A 16,651-nucleotide genomic window follows, 5' to 3' on the forward strand; every position below is an offset into this window, starting at 1 on the left:
GAAGAGCAATTCCAAAAATTAAGCACCCAAACTAGCTTTCTTGGGGGTTCAGCTTAAAGGTTACAAGTGAACAAAAGCATCAGGAGTTAGCACAGAGGAGATCCACAAGTTAAAATAAGAAATAAACCTGATTGTGTCTAACTAAACATTCTCTATCCAAATAATTTCTTCTAGGTGTGGAAGATACTTTTTCAGACCTGGTTCAAAGCTTACACAGCATTCCAGCTTATAGCATTGCCGCTCCGTCCCCTTCCAGCCCAGAGAACAACAGACAAAGGGAAAGTGTCTTTCCCATTTAAAAAAGTTCTACCTTCCCACTGGCTCTTTTGGTTAGGTGCCCACTTTTTTTTCTCTTTGCCTGGGGGACTTTTTAACCCTTTACAGGTAAAGCAAGTAAAGAACAGCTACCAAAAGGGATTTTACAACTGGCTGGCTGGCTGGGTGCCCATCAAAGGGACCAACCCCTCCCATTTTATTTATCACATATGGTAATATACTGCACCTAGCACAAGGAAGCTCTGATCTCAGTTGGAACCTCTAGGTGCTACTGTGAGAAAAAATACCAAGACCATACTGAAACATCATAACACAATTCAAAAGGTAGTATTTGCTTTTATAAGTTTAGGATCATGTGAAACTCAGGTTTTCCTATGCATTGGTTGATTGAGATGGTTTCCAATAAGCTTGGGTTTGTATATCCTGTATGTTTTGGGTTCAAACATACCCAATAACTCAAAGTGAAACAGCTGTAATACGTAATCATAAACCAACGTGGTTCATTTAAAACTGGTCCCAGGTTCTTTGAATAGGTTCAAGAACCCTAGCATATGTTTTGACAATCCTAATCTGAATTTTAAGTATGTAACAAGAAGCAAAAACAAGGCAGGTTATATACAAGTTTTCCAGTTTCACTGCAAATATTTACATTGCCTTGACTAGGATATTGTAATCTGAGAGCTGGATTGTGTTAGAATTTTCACAACGAACTCTTCACAGCAGTTACAGCTGGGGGAGAAGTTCAGGAAAATGAAGAATTTATCTCTGCCCAAAACACAAACTCCAGGTCCAGCTATTTCCCACTGGAAGCACCACCATTATTTGTCAGACATTTTCCTGGTTCTGGCCAGGAGCACTGAAATAGAAAAGGCTCTTTGCAGAGTAATATTAAGCCAACTAGCAGATAGGAAGTACCAGATATCTCATAAAAAGGCTATTGTTCTGATACTTCCAGACCAGCATTACTATCCCTGGCAGTTTGATTAGTGAGAATAATAGTCTGAATTCCCCCTGCTGAACCAAGCCTCCAACCCTGTTGAAGCCAGATCTTCAGAAGAACTGAACACCCACCACTGAAAGTGAAGTCAATGAGAGCTACAGATACTCGGCACCTCTGAAAGTCAGGCCTTTGAGGTTCACCTACAGCTATTAAAATGGCCCCTCATCATGGCTCACAAGTGGGGATTGATCCTGGCACCATCAGCACTAAAAGTACAGACCTCTACAACCTGAGTCAAAAGAGTACCTTAGGTAGTAGTATCCTTACACAATGTGTGGGCCAACCACTAGATGAGCAGCAGCATGATACTCTTAGCCAGCATGTTACACTTACATCTCCAGCCTTTGAGAATAAGGTTTCACAGCAATAAGAGAAAATGCTGCCTGTAGATGAAACCAAGATGTTTATCTCTGGAGAGGAATTCCCATGCTGTGAATGTGAAAGAGTATATCCCTCCAAAGTCAATCCTGAGTGCTAGGAATGACAAAGTGTCTTATAATATATTTCTACTCTCTGGAGGGAATATGTGATGAGGTTATAAAGTTACTTAACATTTTTCCTTTCTTATCTCTGATCTTCCGATTTCCCATGGCCTGCTGCTGTGCTCTGACACAGGACTACACCATTCTCTCTCTTTCCCAGCTACTTCAATACTCCTGGAGCAGATGTTCAGACCTGAGCGGCAGAAAAAGTAGAGCATCTGGGAAAGAGACAGAAGTCTAGTTCACTGACATCCCTCAAAGGAACAGAGCAGCAGGTCACATGAAGCCATTGTGAAGTATCAGTTTCAACACGTGACCTGCCAGGCTTGGAAAATCTTTTTAATAAAATGCAGGTTTATGCCATGGTCTCTAGTAACTGCCATATGAACCTGCTGCATAAGAGGAGCTGATCGTGTTAAGAAGCTCTAATATGGAGTACTCAGATTGCTGGGATCTCCAAAACAGAGTTAGCAGAAGGCCAAGTGCTGAAAAGGACTAAAATCATATCTTAATAGCAACATACTGCAAAACCAGATTAGTAGCAGAAAATGATTTCTATTACTCAGTAGGAATTCAGGTCATAACACACTACCTAAATTAAGGGTTATTACTCCCCTTAATGCAGGAGTAGGCAACCTATGGTACGCATGCCGACGGCGGCACGCGAGCTGATTTTCAGTGGCACTCACACTGCCCGGGTTCAGGGGGCTCTGCATTTTAATTTAATTTTAAATGAAGCTTCTTAAACATTTTTAAAACCTTATTTACTTTACATACAACAATAGTTTAGTTATATATTTTAGACTTATAGAAGGAGACCTTCTAAAAATGTTAAAATATATTACTGGCACGCGAAACCTTAAATCAGAGTGAATAAATGACGACTTGGCACACCACTTCTGAAAGGTTGCCGACCCCTGCCTTAATGCATGCACATACCCAACTCCAATCAACAGTAGAGGAAGTTAGACATAACAGAGGCTAAGACGAGAATACAAGCCATAGTTTACAGTGTCACACAGATGTACATGTACATTTGAGAAAAAACAGAGAACATATATGCAAAGGGCTGTTCAATTTTTTAATATGTTCATTTACATAGCTAAAATGCAGCTATATGAACTACAGCTGATGGTTAAATTATCTGAATATTATTCAAACATTTTGCATGGGAATAAATTGCACAATGAATATTTATTTTCCAAACGACTCAGTTAGCATGAAATACAGCTGTAGGCCAGCACACAGCAAGGCTTAAGTGGTGCATAACCCTTGCTCAGCCTCTCTGCATGGGGTAAATTTCACTCCCAGCATACAGTGCTAAGCCAATATTGGAATGTCATGTTTTAAAAATTAAATATTGGTGATTTCCCCCTATTTTTGCCCAGATTTAGCAATACGTGCATTGGTTAAAAAAAAAAAAAGGATATTGCAGCCACATCGAATTTCTACTCCTCTCATGTGTGAGATAGGATGCAACTCCTCAGGACTGACTGTGGAATTTTGCATCGCTGTTGGTGCTTTTCTTGGATTTAACTAATAGTTTTCATGTGGCAACTGCCAGTGCCGGTGTAAGGAAGTTTCGCGCCCTAGGCGAAACTTCCACCTTAAGCCCCCCCCCAGCCCTGCAGCAGCTACCCGCCCCCCCTAAAGTGTGCCGCTCACCCCCGTGGCAGCTCCCCACCCCCTTGCCTGAGGAGCCCTGCGGTACCTCCCCATCCCAGCTCACCTCTGCTCCGCATCCTCTCCAAGCAGGACTGCGCAGTGGAAGCCCTGGGCTGGTGGCTGCCGGCAGCGGCGTGCTGACCCAGGGGACCTCCCTGGGTTGCCAGCGGCACGCCAGGGCAGCCCAGAGGATTCCGGGGGCCTGGGGTCTTCGGCGGCGGGGGGCCCCCCCTTTGGCAGTAATTCAGCGGCGGGGGGCCCTTCCGCTCCAGGACCCGCCACCAAAGTGCCCCAGAGACCCGCCGCAGGGCCCCCCCCACCGCCAAATTGCCACCGAAGCGGGACCAGCTGCCGAAGTGCAGCCGGGTCTTCAGCGGTAATTCTGTGGCGGAGGGCCCCCGCCACGGGTCTCCGGAGCACTTCGGCGACTGGTCCCAGAGCAGAAGGGCCCCCCGCCACCGAATTACCGCCAAAGACCGGGCTGCATGTCGGCAGCGGGTCCCGCTTCGGTGGTAATTCACCGGTGGGGGGTCCTTCCACCCCGGAGCGGAAGGACTCCCCGCCAGCGAGGACCGGGAGCAGAAGAAGCTCCAGGGGCCCGGGCCCCGCGAGAGTTTTTCGGGGCTCCCAGAGCAAGTGAAGGATCCCGCTCCAGGGTCTTGAAAAACTCTCGTGGGGGCCCCTGCGGGGCCTGGGGCAAATTGGCCCTCTTGCTCCCCTTTCTGGGCGGCCCTGCTGGCGCGCTGACCCAGAGGAAGCCCTGGGCTGCTGGCTGCTGCGGCGGCGCGCTGACCCAGAGGAAGCCCTGGGCTGCCGGCAACGACGCCCTGACCCGGGGGACCCCTTGGGCTGCGGGCTGCCACGGTGGCGCTCTGACCCGGGGGGGGACCCCCTGGGCTGCCGGCTGCTCAGACTCCCTCTCTGTCCCAGCAGCAGCGGCTGCTCAACCATTTAAAAAAAAATTAGGGGGCGCTTTTTGGTGCCCCCAAATCTCGGCACCCTAGGCAACCGCCTAGTCCGCCTAAATGGTTGCACCGGCCCTGGCAACAGCTAAACAATCCCCAAATCTGTGTGTCTGTCTTACTAATATGGACCTTGGGATTCTTTTCGCAAGTCACTAGCCATTTCCTTTCAAATGTAACTCTGCAAAATTATTTGGAGGCAGGGGAGCTCAACTGGCTCCATTTCAAGAAGGGATTTTACTACAAAATCCAAGGAGGATATTGAGGACCCTGCCTTATTGCTTTCTGTCATTATAAAGGGCTTGCTTTTCTTAAATAGCTTTTGTTTCAAAGCTTTACAAATCTGGCTAAATGGAACGGGAATCTAACATCACATTGCATTGCAGCTCTGAAATATACTTATTACAGTGCCTTTCACAAGAGGGTCTCAAAAAGCTTTATAAACATACTTTAATAGTATCTATGTGAGCTGAAATTATCCCCATTTTATAGCTGAGCAGACTAATCTCACTTTCCTATGTGATTTTCATATTTAAAATTGATGCAAATATAGTTCAAATGGACATATAATTTACAAAAGAAATTAAATGAAACCAAAGACAAAGTCTGCCATATGTAACATTACACCAGTGCTCACAATGAAAGTAATATTGTTAGTAACTACATAGCAAAAGGTGTGACTTCTTTTCCTGGATCATGCTGTAGATACCAAAACATCAAAATAGTCACTGAACTTTGAAATGTTTCTTATTTATCACATAAAATTGTTCTCACAGGAACTAGAGAGATGTACTGCAGTTAATCAAAATATTGTGTTATTTATACATCACTGAAAATTACTCTAATCTATTCAGATCTGCATTGTTTATATTATGAATGATTGAATTAAATGTCTGTCAATATTACAGGCACAATACCGACAAGTAACACAGATGACAATCTCTGCTTTAAAGAGCTGATGTTTGATAATTAACATTTGTACAGTGCTCTAATAAAACTAAATATGGACCTCGTCTTTCAAACCCTTACTTGTGAGAGTTGTGCTTGTACGTAATCACATAAATAGTCCGACTGCCTTCAATACAAAAGACAACATCAAAAAAGTAAGGCCTGATTTGCTAGTTTTTCAATGCTGCTACTTTAACTAAATAAAAATATAATTCTATAAATATGACTGTATATTTAGTATATTCATTTAAGAACTTTTAACATGCAGGAATCATTTTTAAAATATGAACTATTTTATCACTGTATTGTTCTTTTTATTAATGAATGACAAGGTGTGAAATTTACTAGCTTTGCCAAGATCAGACCATGATCTGCCTAGTTTATCTATGGTTCACATAGCAGTTTCACCTCTAAAACACTGGTGGGTATTTTCTGCTCAGCTTTACTCTAGTACTTATAGCAAGATTGGTATATTTCACTGACATAATGAACAAAACGCATTTTTAGCAGCACAAAATAACTAGCTTTGTAAGTAGACCACAGTTTACCAGATTTCTAAACAAAATTGTTTCTAAATTTACAGATTTAAACAATGTTTCTAAAAATCACACACACTTCTAAACATAAAATTCATAACTGAGCTCGCTATGGCAAGATGACAGTGGAGGACAGCACCTGGAAGGGATACACTGTTTATTTTTTATTTTGTATTAGTTACCTTTTTGGATATTTCTGGCATGCAAGATAGCTTATAAGTTACAAGCAGCTGCATTTAGTTAGGGGTTTTTGAAGAATTTTCTTCTCTGAGGTGCTTTTTAGTGTCTCAGAAGGCTACTGCATTTCTGTGCATGTCTCTGAAGCACAGTATCTAGTGTCACACCTCAGGGAAGGTTTTTTGTTCAGCTTTAGATATCTGTATTTAAGAGCTTTAAGAAATCTTTAAGTAGACCCCTGCCGAGATCTCATTTGCAAAGGCTTAAGTTAAATAAAATGTCCTATGTGTATATAATTAGCACGCCATTCTCTGTGGACATAATTACAGTAATACACAAACTATTATTCTAATCATTCATTTGTAGTTAGTGCAACTTGTGAATAGACATCCAGATACCAAAATCAGTCAAACAGGTCCAAAACATATTTCCATCCTTCCATACGCTGTTAGTCAATGATAGAAACATTTTATTTGTTTGTAAACATATAATGCATACTGACTGCAATAGAAAACTGGGATATAGCACTCCTAATTAAAGATGGAGGAATGTTAAGCCACTGGAGATAACTTTCAAAAAGGGCAACAGTTTTTCCTATTATCTAAAATACATAGTCTATGGATATATGTTTTTAGGCATAAAAATTGTTTTACCCTATTCATGGTATTTCTGCCATGACCCTAGTTTAGCTCACAGAGCCACCTGATACACCTCTATCTCGATATAACACTTCTCTTCAGGAGCCAAAAAATCTTACCGCGTTATAGGAGAAACTGCGTTATATCAAACTTGCTTTGATCCACCGGAGGGCGCAGTCCCGCCCCCCGATCCGGAGTGATGCTTTACCGCGTTATATCTGAATTCATGTTATATCGGGTCACGTTATATCAAGGAAGAGGTGTATTCAACAATAATAAAGCTGGACGTGTAATAACAATAGCCATCACAGATACTGTAATGAGTGAGAGGAAAAAGCCAAGTTATAGAATTCCTGTTCCTCATATTCACACTAACCTTGTGGTTTTACTCAGAACATTTTTGGGCCAACCTCTCAGTGCACTTGGAAAGAGCAATTAAAAATAAATTATTTACTTGCATGCCGCTTTTACTTGCGTGCTGCTTTTAATATGCTTTTTCTATGTTTTGTTTCCTGCACTGTGACTGCCAACCCTTCAAAAACAAAAAACTGAAGACCAAAGAAACGCTGTTCAAATTCTGCATGGAGCATGAGTTACATCTAAATGTCACAAAGATGATTTTGTACTAAATAGATGCAGCAGGCTTATGTTGTGCCAAAATGCTTCTATTTTAGCTCACAAGATCATGTGATCTTCTCTCAGTCAACAACCAGACAGTTGATTTTTAAAATGATTAGACAGCTCTGCTAGAAAGTTAACTATGCAAGCTAGTTTACATCACATGATCATGTCTCAACTAGATTATTTGGTAACCCAAAGTGGACATGAGCAGATTTTTAAGTCCCTGTCCTACATATGCTTGAAGACTCACTTATTTTTACTCATATGAGTTGTCCTAGTGAACTGACTACTGACATGAATTAATTTACCCTCACCCTAAAGAGTTTGCAGGATCAGGATGTCAGATTATAAACTCTTTGGAGCAGAAACCAGTCTCTATAAATGTTTGAACAGGTCGTCTTATGGTAATTTCAGTACACGTTGGGGGCTCTGGTTTTATTGTAATGCAAATATTAAATAATAATCATGAAGATCAATGGGCAGGCAGACCTTGGATTCCCAATCAATCAGTATTAAAGCTTTCCTGACAGTGAAAGTTTTACAGTTGTTAAGGTTACCAGTATATAAGGATGTTCATTAAAGGCCTTATTTTCACAGGTCTGAAAAAATATCCTCTTTTACATCTGAAATTTTCATGTTTGGTCTCAGCCAAAGCACATGAACCTTTTTTGGTGGTGGTAGTCGGGGGTGGGGAGTGGAGAAATCCATTCACCCATTTTTGAATTATGGAAAAAATAAATGAAACACTTCCAGTTTAAGTAAATGGTAATATTGAGATATGTAAGCAAAAAGATGTATCTGCTAAATGTTATCATTTAAGATTTTCAACTTAGCTAATCTTCACTGAGGTCTAGATCCTTACATATTTAGAACAAAAATTAATTATACGTATTTAAAAATTTCTCATTGCACGCTGATAATGTTTGCTAATCTGAGGCAATACAATACTTAAATCTGGCACCAAGTTAACACTAATTGATATCTAGGAGAAAAGTCTACAATATAGCAAACATTTCTACAGAAAATATTTTAATGCAGACATTGATTCTGTATTGAAACCCTTATGCTCCTACACAGCTTGTAGGTAGCACAGAATGAGCCTCTCTCCTGCAGAATTTACAGTAAATCCAAGAGAGCAAATTGTGGGCTTAAACAGCTGATTGAGCATAATAAGGTTTGGGTTTTTTTTTAACTTTTACTTTATTAAAAAGAAAACAAAACCTCATGTTAAGGTAACATTACGGTTATTAATTTAAACACTAAAAGGTCATGAAATGAAAACGTGAAGGTTCATAGTAACATTAACTTAGCTTTTTTAATGTTTATGTTGTCAAATATACATAAAATATTCCACAGAAGACATTCAAACTCAACATTAGCCAGCTGTCACCACACAGATGTCAGAGAACTCTTTCTCTAAGGCTAGACCCTGATCCAGCAATTAAATGTGTATGATTAGACCCTAGAACCCACACAGTCACACTGACATCAACAGGATCCATCCACATGGATCCAACAGCAGAATCGGGGTCATAGTGAAAGATAGGGATAATCTCAGACCACTGTGCGGTAACTGTTGGCTACAGTTGACTTTTTAATAGAAACCATTCCATAGCATGTGCAATATGGCCATTGGCTGAGTTGGTGTTATTAAAACATTGTTTTCAGCATTTTGGTAGCCATGTTGGTCCTAGAACCTGAAGAAGAGCTCTCTATAGCTCAAAAGTTTGTATCTTTCACCAATGGAAGTTGGTCCAATAAAAGATATTACCTCATCCACTTTGACCCTTTATTAAAACCTTAACTTTTTCATTGCTTGACCTCTGAGTATTTAAACTCAAACTTAACATGGCATTAATGTAGATTTTTCTTTTTTGAATATACATTATGGCCAAGATTTTCAAAAGTGACATGACCAACTTGACACACCTTACAGGTGCCTGATGTTAGGTCATGCATGCTCAGCATTTTTGAAGCCTTTCAAAAATCACGCAAAATCACTAGTCATTTTAAAATATCTTAGCCTAAATATGCACACTTTACCTAATGCCAATCCAGGCTATCAGCCTCCGTTTCTTTTATGTATGTGTTATATGACAACTCAAATCTAAAATTATTGAAATGACTACAATTAAAAATAAAACAAAACATTATTAAAATGAACGGATCACAAATATTGTTGGTTAAAACTAAACAAGAGATTTGCTTTAAGGATTGTTATCAGTTTGCCCTGGAACTATATATATGCAGTAAGTTGGCAAAGCATTCCATATAGCTGGAACTAAAAAGACAAATCATCATTGATAATATTACCTTACAGACCATAAGTCAAATTATCAAAAGCAGAATGAAAGGCCTAGGTATAGTTACATTTAGCTAACAACTCAGTCAAACTCTTGGAAAGTGTTTTTATAAAGCAATTCTGTACAGATCAAGTATAAAACTGGACTTCATTAACGGGAATATAGTAATGCTGGAAATCAGAAGAAAATAAGCCAAATATGCCTCTTAAGAAAGAGCCTGGTTATAGTATTTTTCAAGAAGAAGAATATTGATGTGAAATATAAAGTCCTAACAAAACTTTGTCTAACTACTGGATTAAAATGTTTGCAAATTGACAGAGGTAAATTGTAGACTTAAAATTCATCAAGAGGATATTCTTCTGGATGAACAAACTGATGTTCAAGCTTTTACTTCTGTCTGCTTCCTGGTTATACTCTCACCTTCATTCCAAAAACCCAGTTAATAAATTATCAACTGATACACATTTAATCTTAGACAGCCAGATTCTAGTACCCTTAGTTAGGATGAACACCTAATTACTCTGTAAGTAGCCTCACTGATATCAATGGGACTATTCATGCAGTAAGGGAGTAAAGATATCTGAATCTGTCCCAAAGATACATACAATTTCTGTTATAAGCAGCTTCCAAGTTAGTCTTGGTTAATTAAAAAAATTACATTCTAATGTCTATGGATGGTTGAAAAAGCCTCTTCTTGTTCAGTGTTGCCTCTTGAAAAGATATTCTCACTCTCTTTCTCTTTGGTACCTTATGCTGTGTCGGTGCTTTTCTAAATACAGCTTAAAACACTATCAAAAAGGGGTTTCTTTCAGTTGTCTTCACCAGACACAGATACCCTGCCAAAGAGACTCAAACTGGGTTGCCTCTTGCAGATTCAATATTAAAGTGAAGCCCACACCCTGACAGCTTGAATCAACTTTTCACCCCTCCTCAAAGAAAGAATCAGTTGTGTCCACAGGAACAGCCCATCTTCCCTTTCATTGTGCCCCAGCACAGAGAGGAGGGGGAAGCACTGATGGCTTCCCGCAGGGGAAGGTAATACGCTTTGCCTTTCTTATTAGCTTTACTCTAAATGTTGCCATTGTCTTTAAAGAGGATCCAGATCAAGTATGCATTAGACTGCGGCTTAGAAACCACATTCAGCCCACTGCCCAGATGCACCCAGTTTTTACCGTACTTTGCAAATGCAAATAGTGCGCGCACACACACGCAGCTGCTGCTCCTCCTCCCACCTCTCTGGGCTGCAGCTGGGAAGGGTGGAAGCGACAAGGGAACAACCGGTGAATCGAGGCATTGTCTGGGGTCACCCAGTTTCATTCACTAACATGCGAGCCCTGCGGAAAGACCGCCGGGCTCCCCCCCCCCCACGACATCGGCGCGGGCCAAGCCAAGCGGCCTCCGGCTCTTTGGCGGGGACGGGAGGGGAGAGAGAAGCCGACCACCCTCTTTCCGCCGAGATGACAGCGGAGCGCCCCGGCCCCGCAGCGAGAGGGCGCCCCGGGGGCGGGCAGAGGGGATGGAGGAGCGGAGCGGCAGGGCCGTGGGGAGCGCTGGGGGGACACAGAGCAGCCGCAAGTAACTTTGCGAAGGGCCCGGGGCCGAGCGGGGACCGCGGCGCGTCTTACCTCGGGCTGCGCCCCCGAGCTCCGCCAGGCTCCCCGCGTGCAGCAGCACCAGCAGCGGCGGGAGGCTCCGCGCCCAGCCCCCCGGCCGGGGCATTCCTGAGCCGGCTGGCGCTACTCCGACATCCGCAGGACTGCGCCCGGAGCCCGGGCCAGCTCTCCCCGCCGCGCTGTGCCGGGGGGGCTCTGCCGGCCGGGCACTGAGCGGGGGCGGCTGCTTCCCTCCCTCAGCCCCTCACTTGTCACTTTCCAAAACCTCCCCTCGGAGCCCGGCCCCGCACCCCCACCGGCGGGCGGCCCAGCCTGGCCCAGCAGCGCCCCCTGCCGGCCGCGCCGAGTCACTCCCAGCCCCTGCGAACCTTGGCCTGGCCGCAGGAGAGACCCGCGCCCCTCGTCAGCCTCGCCCCACAGCCCAGGGTAGGCACCGGGCCGGCGGGGGGAGCCTGGGACAGGGAAGGCGCTGGGAGGCAGGGGAGAGAGGGCATAGGGGCTGGAACTAGGCGTGCTCCCGCACCCCCTGGCTCGAAGGGGTTTCCATCATATTCAGGGTTTACAGTTTGGTTCAGTGGCTCCCAGCACCCCTACTATAAAAACTGTTCCAGCCCCGCTGGGAGAGGGAGAACTTGGGGTGCCCGGGAGCCTCCTCCCCTTAGATCGCTCCCCCGTCCCACGAGAGAGGGACTCAACCTATTGGGTCATTTAGTCCAGTGAGTCTCTGTGCGCCCCAGGACTTCAAACAATCCCTGGTTTCTTGCCAGGGCCAGGAGCCACCCAAAACTGGGATCGTGGCGAGGAGCCAGGGGCTGATTGTGGGCAGTGGGGTGGCTGTGTGAAGGGATGGACTGGGTGCTGGAGCGTGTTTTCTCTCGCTCACAGTGCTCAACTCTGGGGCAACTCTGCCCCCTCTGGGAGAACTCACTGTTGGCCCCAGCTGAAGGCTGTGCTGAGGAAGGGGAGAAGTGCAGTGCAGTGGGGTGGATCGGACAGGGAAGGGTGTTACAGCATCAGGAAGGACCTGGCCCCTGGTGTGATCCTTGGGCCTTCCTTCCAGGCACCCCTGGGGGTCACACTCCGTAGGATAACAGTCGGGCACAGAATAGTTTCCTTTGGCCACTTTCTTGTTCCTTGTCCCCTCTAATTATGTCTCTGCAGTTTCCAGTACTTCCTTTTGCTCTAATCAGAGATGGACATAGGTTAAGCAGTTGGCCACCTAAGGCCCCATATCCTGAGGCTAGGTCTACACTGGAGGGGGAGTCGACCTAAGATACACAACTTCAGCTATGCGAATAGCGTAGCTGAAGTCGGCATATCTTAGGTCGATTTACCTGGCCGTGAGGACGGTGGCGAGTCGACCGCTGCCACGCCCCCGTCAACTCCACTTCCGCCTCTTGCACATGGTGGAGTTCTGGAGTCAATGACAGAGCGATTGGGGATCGATTTTATCACATCTACACGAGACACGATAAATCGATTCTCCAATAGATCACTAGCCGCTGATCCAGCAGGTACTGTAGACATAGCCTTAGAGGCACTGCTAAAATATCACTGTGATTTCCAGCACTACTCAAAACTAGTCCCAGATAGTTTTTCTGTGGATGGTTTGTCATCTGGTTCCTGTTTTCTCTATTAGTCATGTACATCAGTAAACTTTAATGCCCAGATATGCCCTAGAATCCTTTGCGCCAGCTGCTGCAACATCCACTTCAAAGCCAAGTGTGTCTCGTGGGAGGGGGAGGCACACGGGGTCACGTCCCCCTCCATGATTTCTGCCAGGGTTTATATGCCCTGCTCTGAACTCTGCTACATACCTCCAGAACCTTTAAATTATTCCCCCTCTGATTATTAAGAGTTACGTGTCACCTCTATTCAAAGCTAAGGATCCTAAGGCAAAGGATTCTTGTATATGTTTGGGATATAAATGCAAGCCAAGGCAAGGAGAACTTTCAAGGAGAAGAAACAGCAACAATAGGAGATCTGGTGTCTTGCAGTATGGGGTGATTTGGTGAGAAGGGAGTGGGAAATGAAGGAGAGAGGTTCAGTCCCATCATTGCTTAGGATATCAGTGCCAGCATGGCCTTAAGTCTAATAGATCCATATGTAGCCAAAATGTCCCTTGATTGAATTTAATCTCACTACTCCTAGCTAGCCTCCACTGTATTACCCTTCACAACTTTGAATCCTCCTGTCTGTTTTACACATTCAGATACCTGTAGATGTCTGTTGCATCCTCCTTAGTTATTAATAAAGCTGCATATTTAGTTCTTTTAATCTTCTCTCCAGACCCATCCTACTTTTTGGTTGCTTTCCCTAAATTCACGCCCATTTGTCAACATCTTTCTGGCACTTGAGGTGCCCAGAATTAAATACATGTTTGTAGGTCTCAGTAGCCAAATAGAAAGGGACTGCTGCCTCTATATTCAGTAGTATGAGGGCTCTTCACTTGTAACCCAAATTTGCATTAGCTTTTTTGTTGCTGTCCTGATAACTCATGGCAAATTCAATGCAAGCTTGCAATCCATTCATCTTTCTAAACATCTCCCCCCCCATTGAATATCCATGTTCCAGATTATTTTCCCCAGATGTATTAATGTATATTTTTCCAGAATGAATTTTATTTTGTTATTGCTGCCAATATTCCTAATCTTTCCAGACACCTTTTTTTTTTCATTATTTCTCTGTCCTTGAGGGGTTTTGGAACACCTATCAATTTACAGTATTATCATCTGCAAATTTCACTGAGGCAGCTGTTTACTCCCTCTTCCATCTTATTAATTAAAATGGTAAATAAAACCGGCTCTGTTAGTGATCCAGCGGATGCTGTTTTATCTGAAAGTGAGTAGGCAAAATTGACACAAAGATCTCCTCTGAGCTCATTCACAACTGCAGGAAAAGGTCATTTTGTCTCTGACCCTAAACAACGTGGGTTCGACTCTGCCTGCCCTGAGGAGGAATTTCTACTTTATTGAACCTTGCAGCATCCATCTGGATATTTCACCTTTATCTCCTAATTGACCCAGAACAACTGCAAACTGACAGACAAAAATCACTTCTACAGATCTCTTTAGAAGAACGAATCTCAAATCCCTACATCAAAACAATACTGACAACACATCATCTAGAAACTGTTAAGCAGTTTCGCAGTATTATGGTATAACAGGCTTTAGTGTGCTAGGACAAGCTGGCTACTGTGTATATGGAAAACAGAAACCTACAATGCTCTAAATAGAATAAGCAATATTCCATTGTGGATCATGAGTCCTATATAGCTAGTAGATAGTGTAGCAATAATCCATGAGATGATGTGTGTTAGGAGGCTATTAGTGTATAGTTTAGGCATGTATGAGAAAATGACAGAAAGCTGACTGCTTTTCCATACCTGAAAAGTACACCATTTGCTACAATGTATATCTTGGAGTGACTGAGAGCTAATGCAGGATGGCTGGTTAATATTACATCTTTTAAAAAAAAACTTTTAAAAATAGTCTGGTGGGGCTATACAGGTATATTCTCCCATACTTAAATACAGGGCCACCCGTGGTGGGGGAAGTGGGGCAATTTGCCCCGGGCCCTGCAGGGGCCCCCATGAGAGTTTTTCAGGGGCCCTGGAGCAGGGCCCGGGGTCTGGGGCAAATTGCCCCCCACCCCAGGTAGCCCTGTGTTTAAGTATGGGAGTTTCACTCACTCTGGGGACCCCAGAAAACTCTCACAGGGCCCAGGCCCCTGGAGCTTCTTTCGCTCCGGGTCTTCGGCGGCAATTCTGCGGGAGGGGCACTGCCGAACATCCCAGGCCTCCTGAATCCTCTGGGCAGCCCTGCTTAAAAATAGTTTCTAGTAAAAAGAATAAGCAGGATTAGTAGTTAGGAGGAAGCTATACATACTTTTTCCTCTGCTAATTTGAATATATTTGTGTGTGAATTTTTCTAACACTCTTTTTTGTTGTTGTTTTAGATTTCCTAGACTATTTGGAGCCCTTCTCTCTGTCCCCACACCCAGGTCCCAGGAGGTCCTACTGCCTTTTCAGCATCAGATTGCAGCCCAGCATCCATTTTCAACTCATTTTATTAAAAAAAATATATTAATATATTAAATATCTCCCAATTTAGCTGAGTTAAATGTCCATGAAAGGGAAACAAACGGCTGCCTTATACTTTGGTGAGGTGACCATATTTCCCAAAGTGAAAATGAGACACTGTGAGGGGCTGGCCCGAGGCCCTCCTACCCCTCCCGCATGGGACTCACCCAAGTCACCTGGTGTCACTGCTCGCCTGAGCATCCCCCACACGAGGCTGGATTGAGCCACCTGGCGTTGCTGCTCATCTGAGCCTCGCCACCTGGGGCTGGCGCTGCTGATGATGACCCAAGTCCCACCAGCTGGCATCAGTGCTTGCCCCACTGAATGTTCCTCCTCATCCCCCTAGGAGGGCACAGCCCACTTTTTTGGCAAAAGTGGGCATTTGTCCCATTTGCTCTTGCCAACTGATGATCAGTTAGCAAGAGCAAACAGGACAAATGCCCAGTTTTGCCAAACAAATCGGGACGTCCAGAACAGGGCTCAAAAAGGGAACTGTCCCGGCAAGATGAGATGTGGTCACCCTACACTTTGGGAGTGGGGGGTGACATTTAAACTCACTTTTTACTCTCCCCTTCCTCCCCACCACCCATCAAACCTTGGCTCACACACACACTTAATATAATGGGCAGAAGTGTTCTTTGGGTGTTTGTGATGAGACTCCAATTGTGCACCATTGGAAGTTTGTGCACATAATAAAAATAGTCTAGTCAACAAATCACAATGTGACTTTGTGACTGTACCTATACTCTACTGGTGATTCTCCTTTATCTCAAGCTGGGGGCCTGTGCTCCTAGACCAGGAGGGTTAGGGTTTTATCACTGTTGCCAACATAAAGTTCCAAGGGGACATGATTTGCATCATTGTTATAACCATGAAGTTGGCAAGGCTGGTCAGGAGCTGAGTTATCGGGGTTGAATGCAAATGCAGAGAGCTAGGTATTGTTTTGTTGGAGCTCTGTGTGGACAGATGCAGTCAGAAACACCATAGACCAGGTGTAGGCAACCTATGGCACGTGTGCCGAAGGCGGCACACGAGCTGATTTTCAGCGGCACTCACGCTGCCCAGGTCCTGGCCAATAGTCTGGGGGGCTCTGCATTTTAATTTAATTTTAAATTAAGCTTCTTAAACATTTTAAAAACCTTATTTACTTTAAATACAACAATAGTTTAGTTATATATTATAGACTTATAGAAAGAGACCTTCTAAAAACATTAAAATGTATTACTGGCACGCAAAACCTTAAATTAGAGTGAATAAATGAAGACTCGGCCACCACTTCTGAAAGGTTGCCAACCACTGCCATAGACACACACACAGGAGGCAGGAAGGAAGCATCAGAGACAGGCAGA

The 16,651-nt window shown here is 43.9% G+C and overlaps 2 protein-coding genes across 2 annotated transcripts in view; both read right to left on the reverse strand.

Annotated features, from left to right (window-relative positions):
• The window catches only part of ROR1 (receptor tyrosine kinase like orphan receptor 1), a 271,372-nt gene extending 260,045 nt beyond the window's left edge, over window positions 1-11,327 (reverse strand). Inside the window, exon 1 of the mRNA XM_050961985.1 lies at window positions 11,234-11,327. Coding sequence (XP_050817942.1) covers window positions 11,234-11,327 — 94 coding nt within the window. The remainder of the gene's footprint in view (window positions 1-11,233) is intronic.
• The window catches only part of LOC127055264 (uncharacterized), a 268,873-nt gene that overhangs the window by 184,489 nt on the left and 67,733 nt on the right, over window positions 1-16,651 (reverse strand). The gene's annotated exons all lie outside the window — the stretch shown is intronic.

Source organism: Gopherus flavomarginatus, chromosome 7, assembly GCF_025201925.1.
Source record: "Gopherus flavomarginatus isolate rGopFla2 chromosome 7, rGopFla2.mat.asm, whole genome shotgun sequence".
Lineage (NCBI taxonomy): Eukaryota > Metazoa > Chordata > Testudines > Testudinidae > Gopherus > Gopherus flavomarginatus.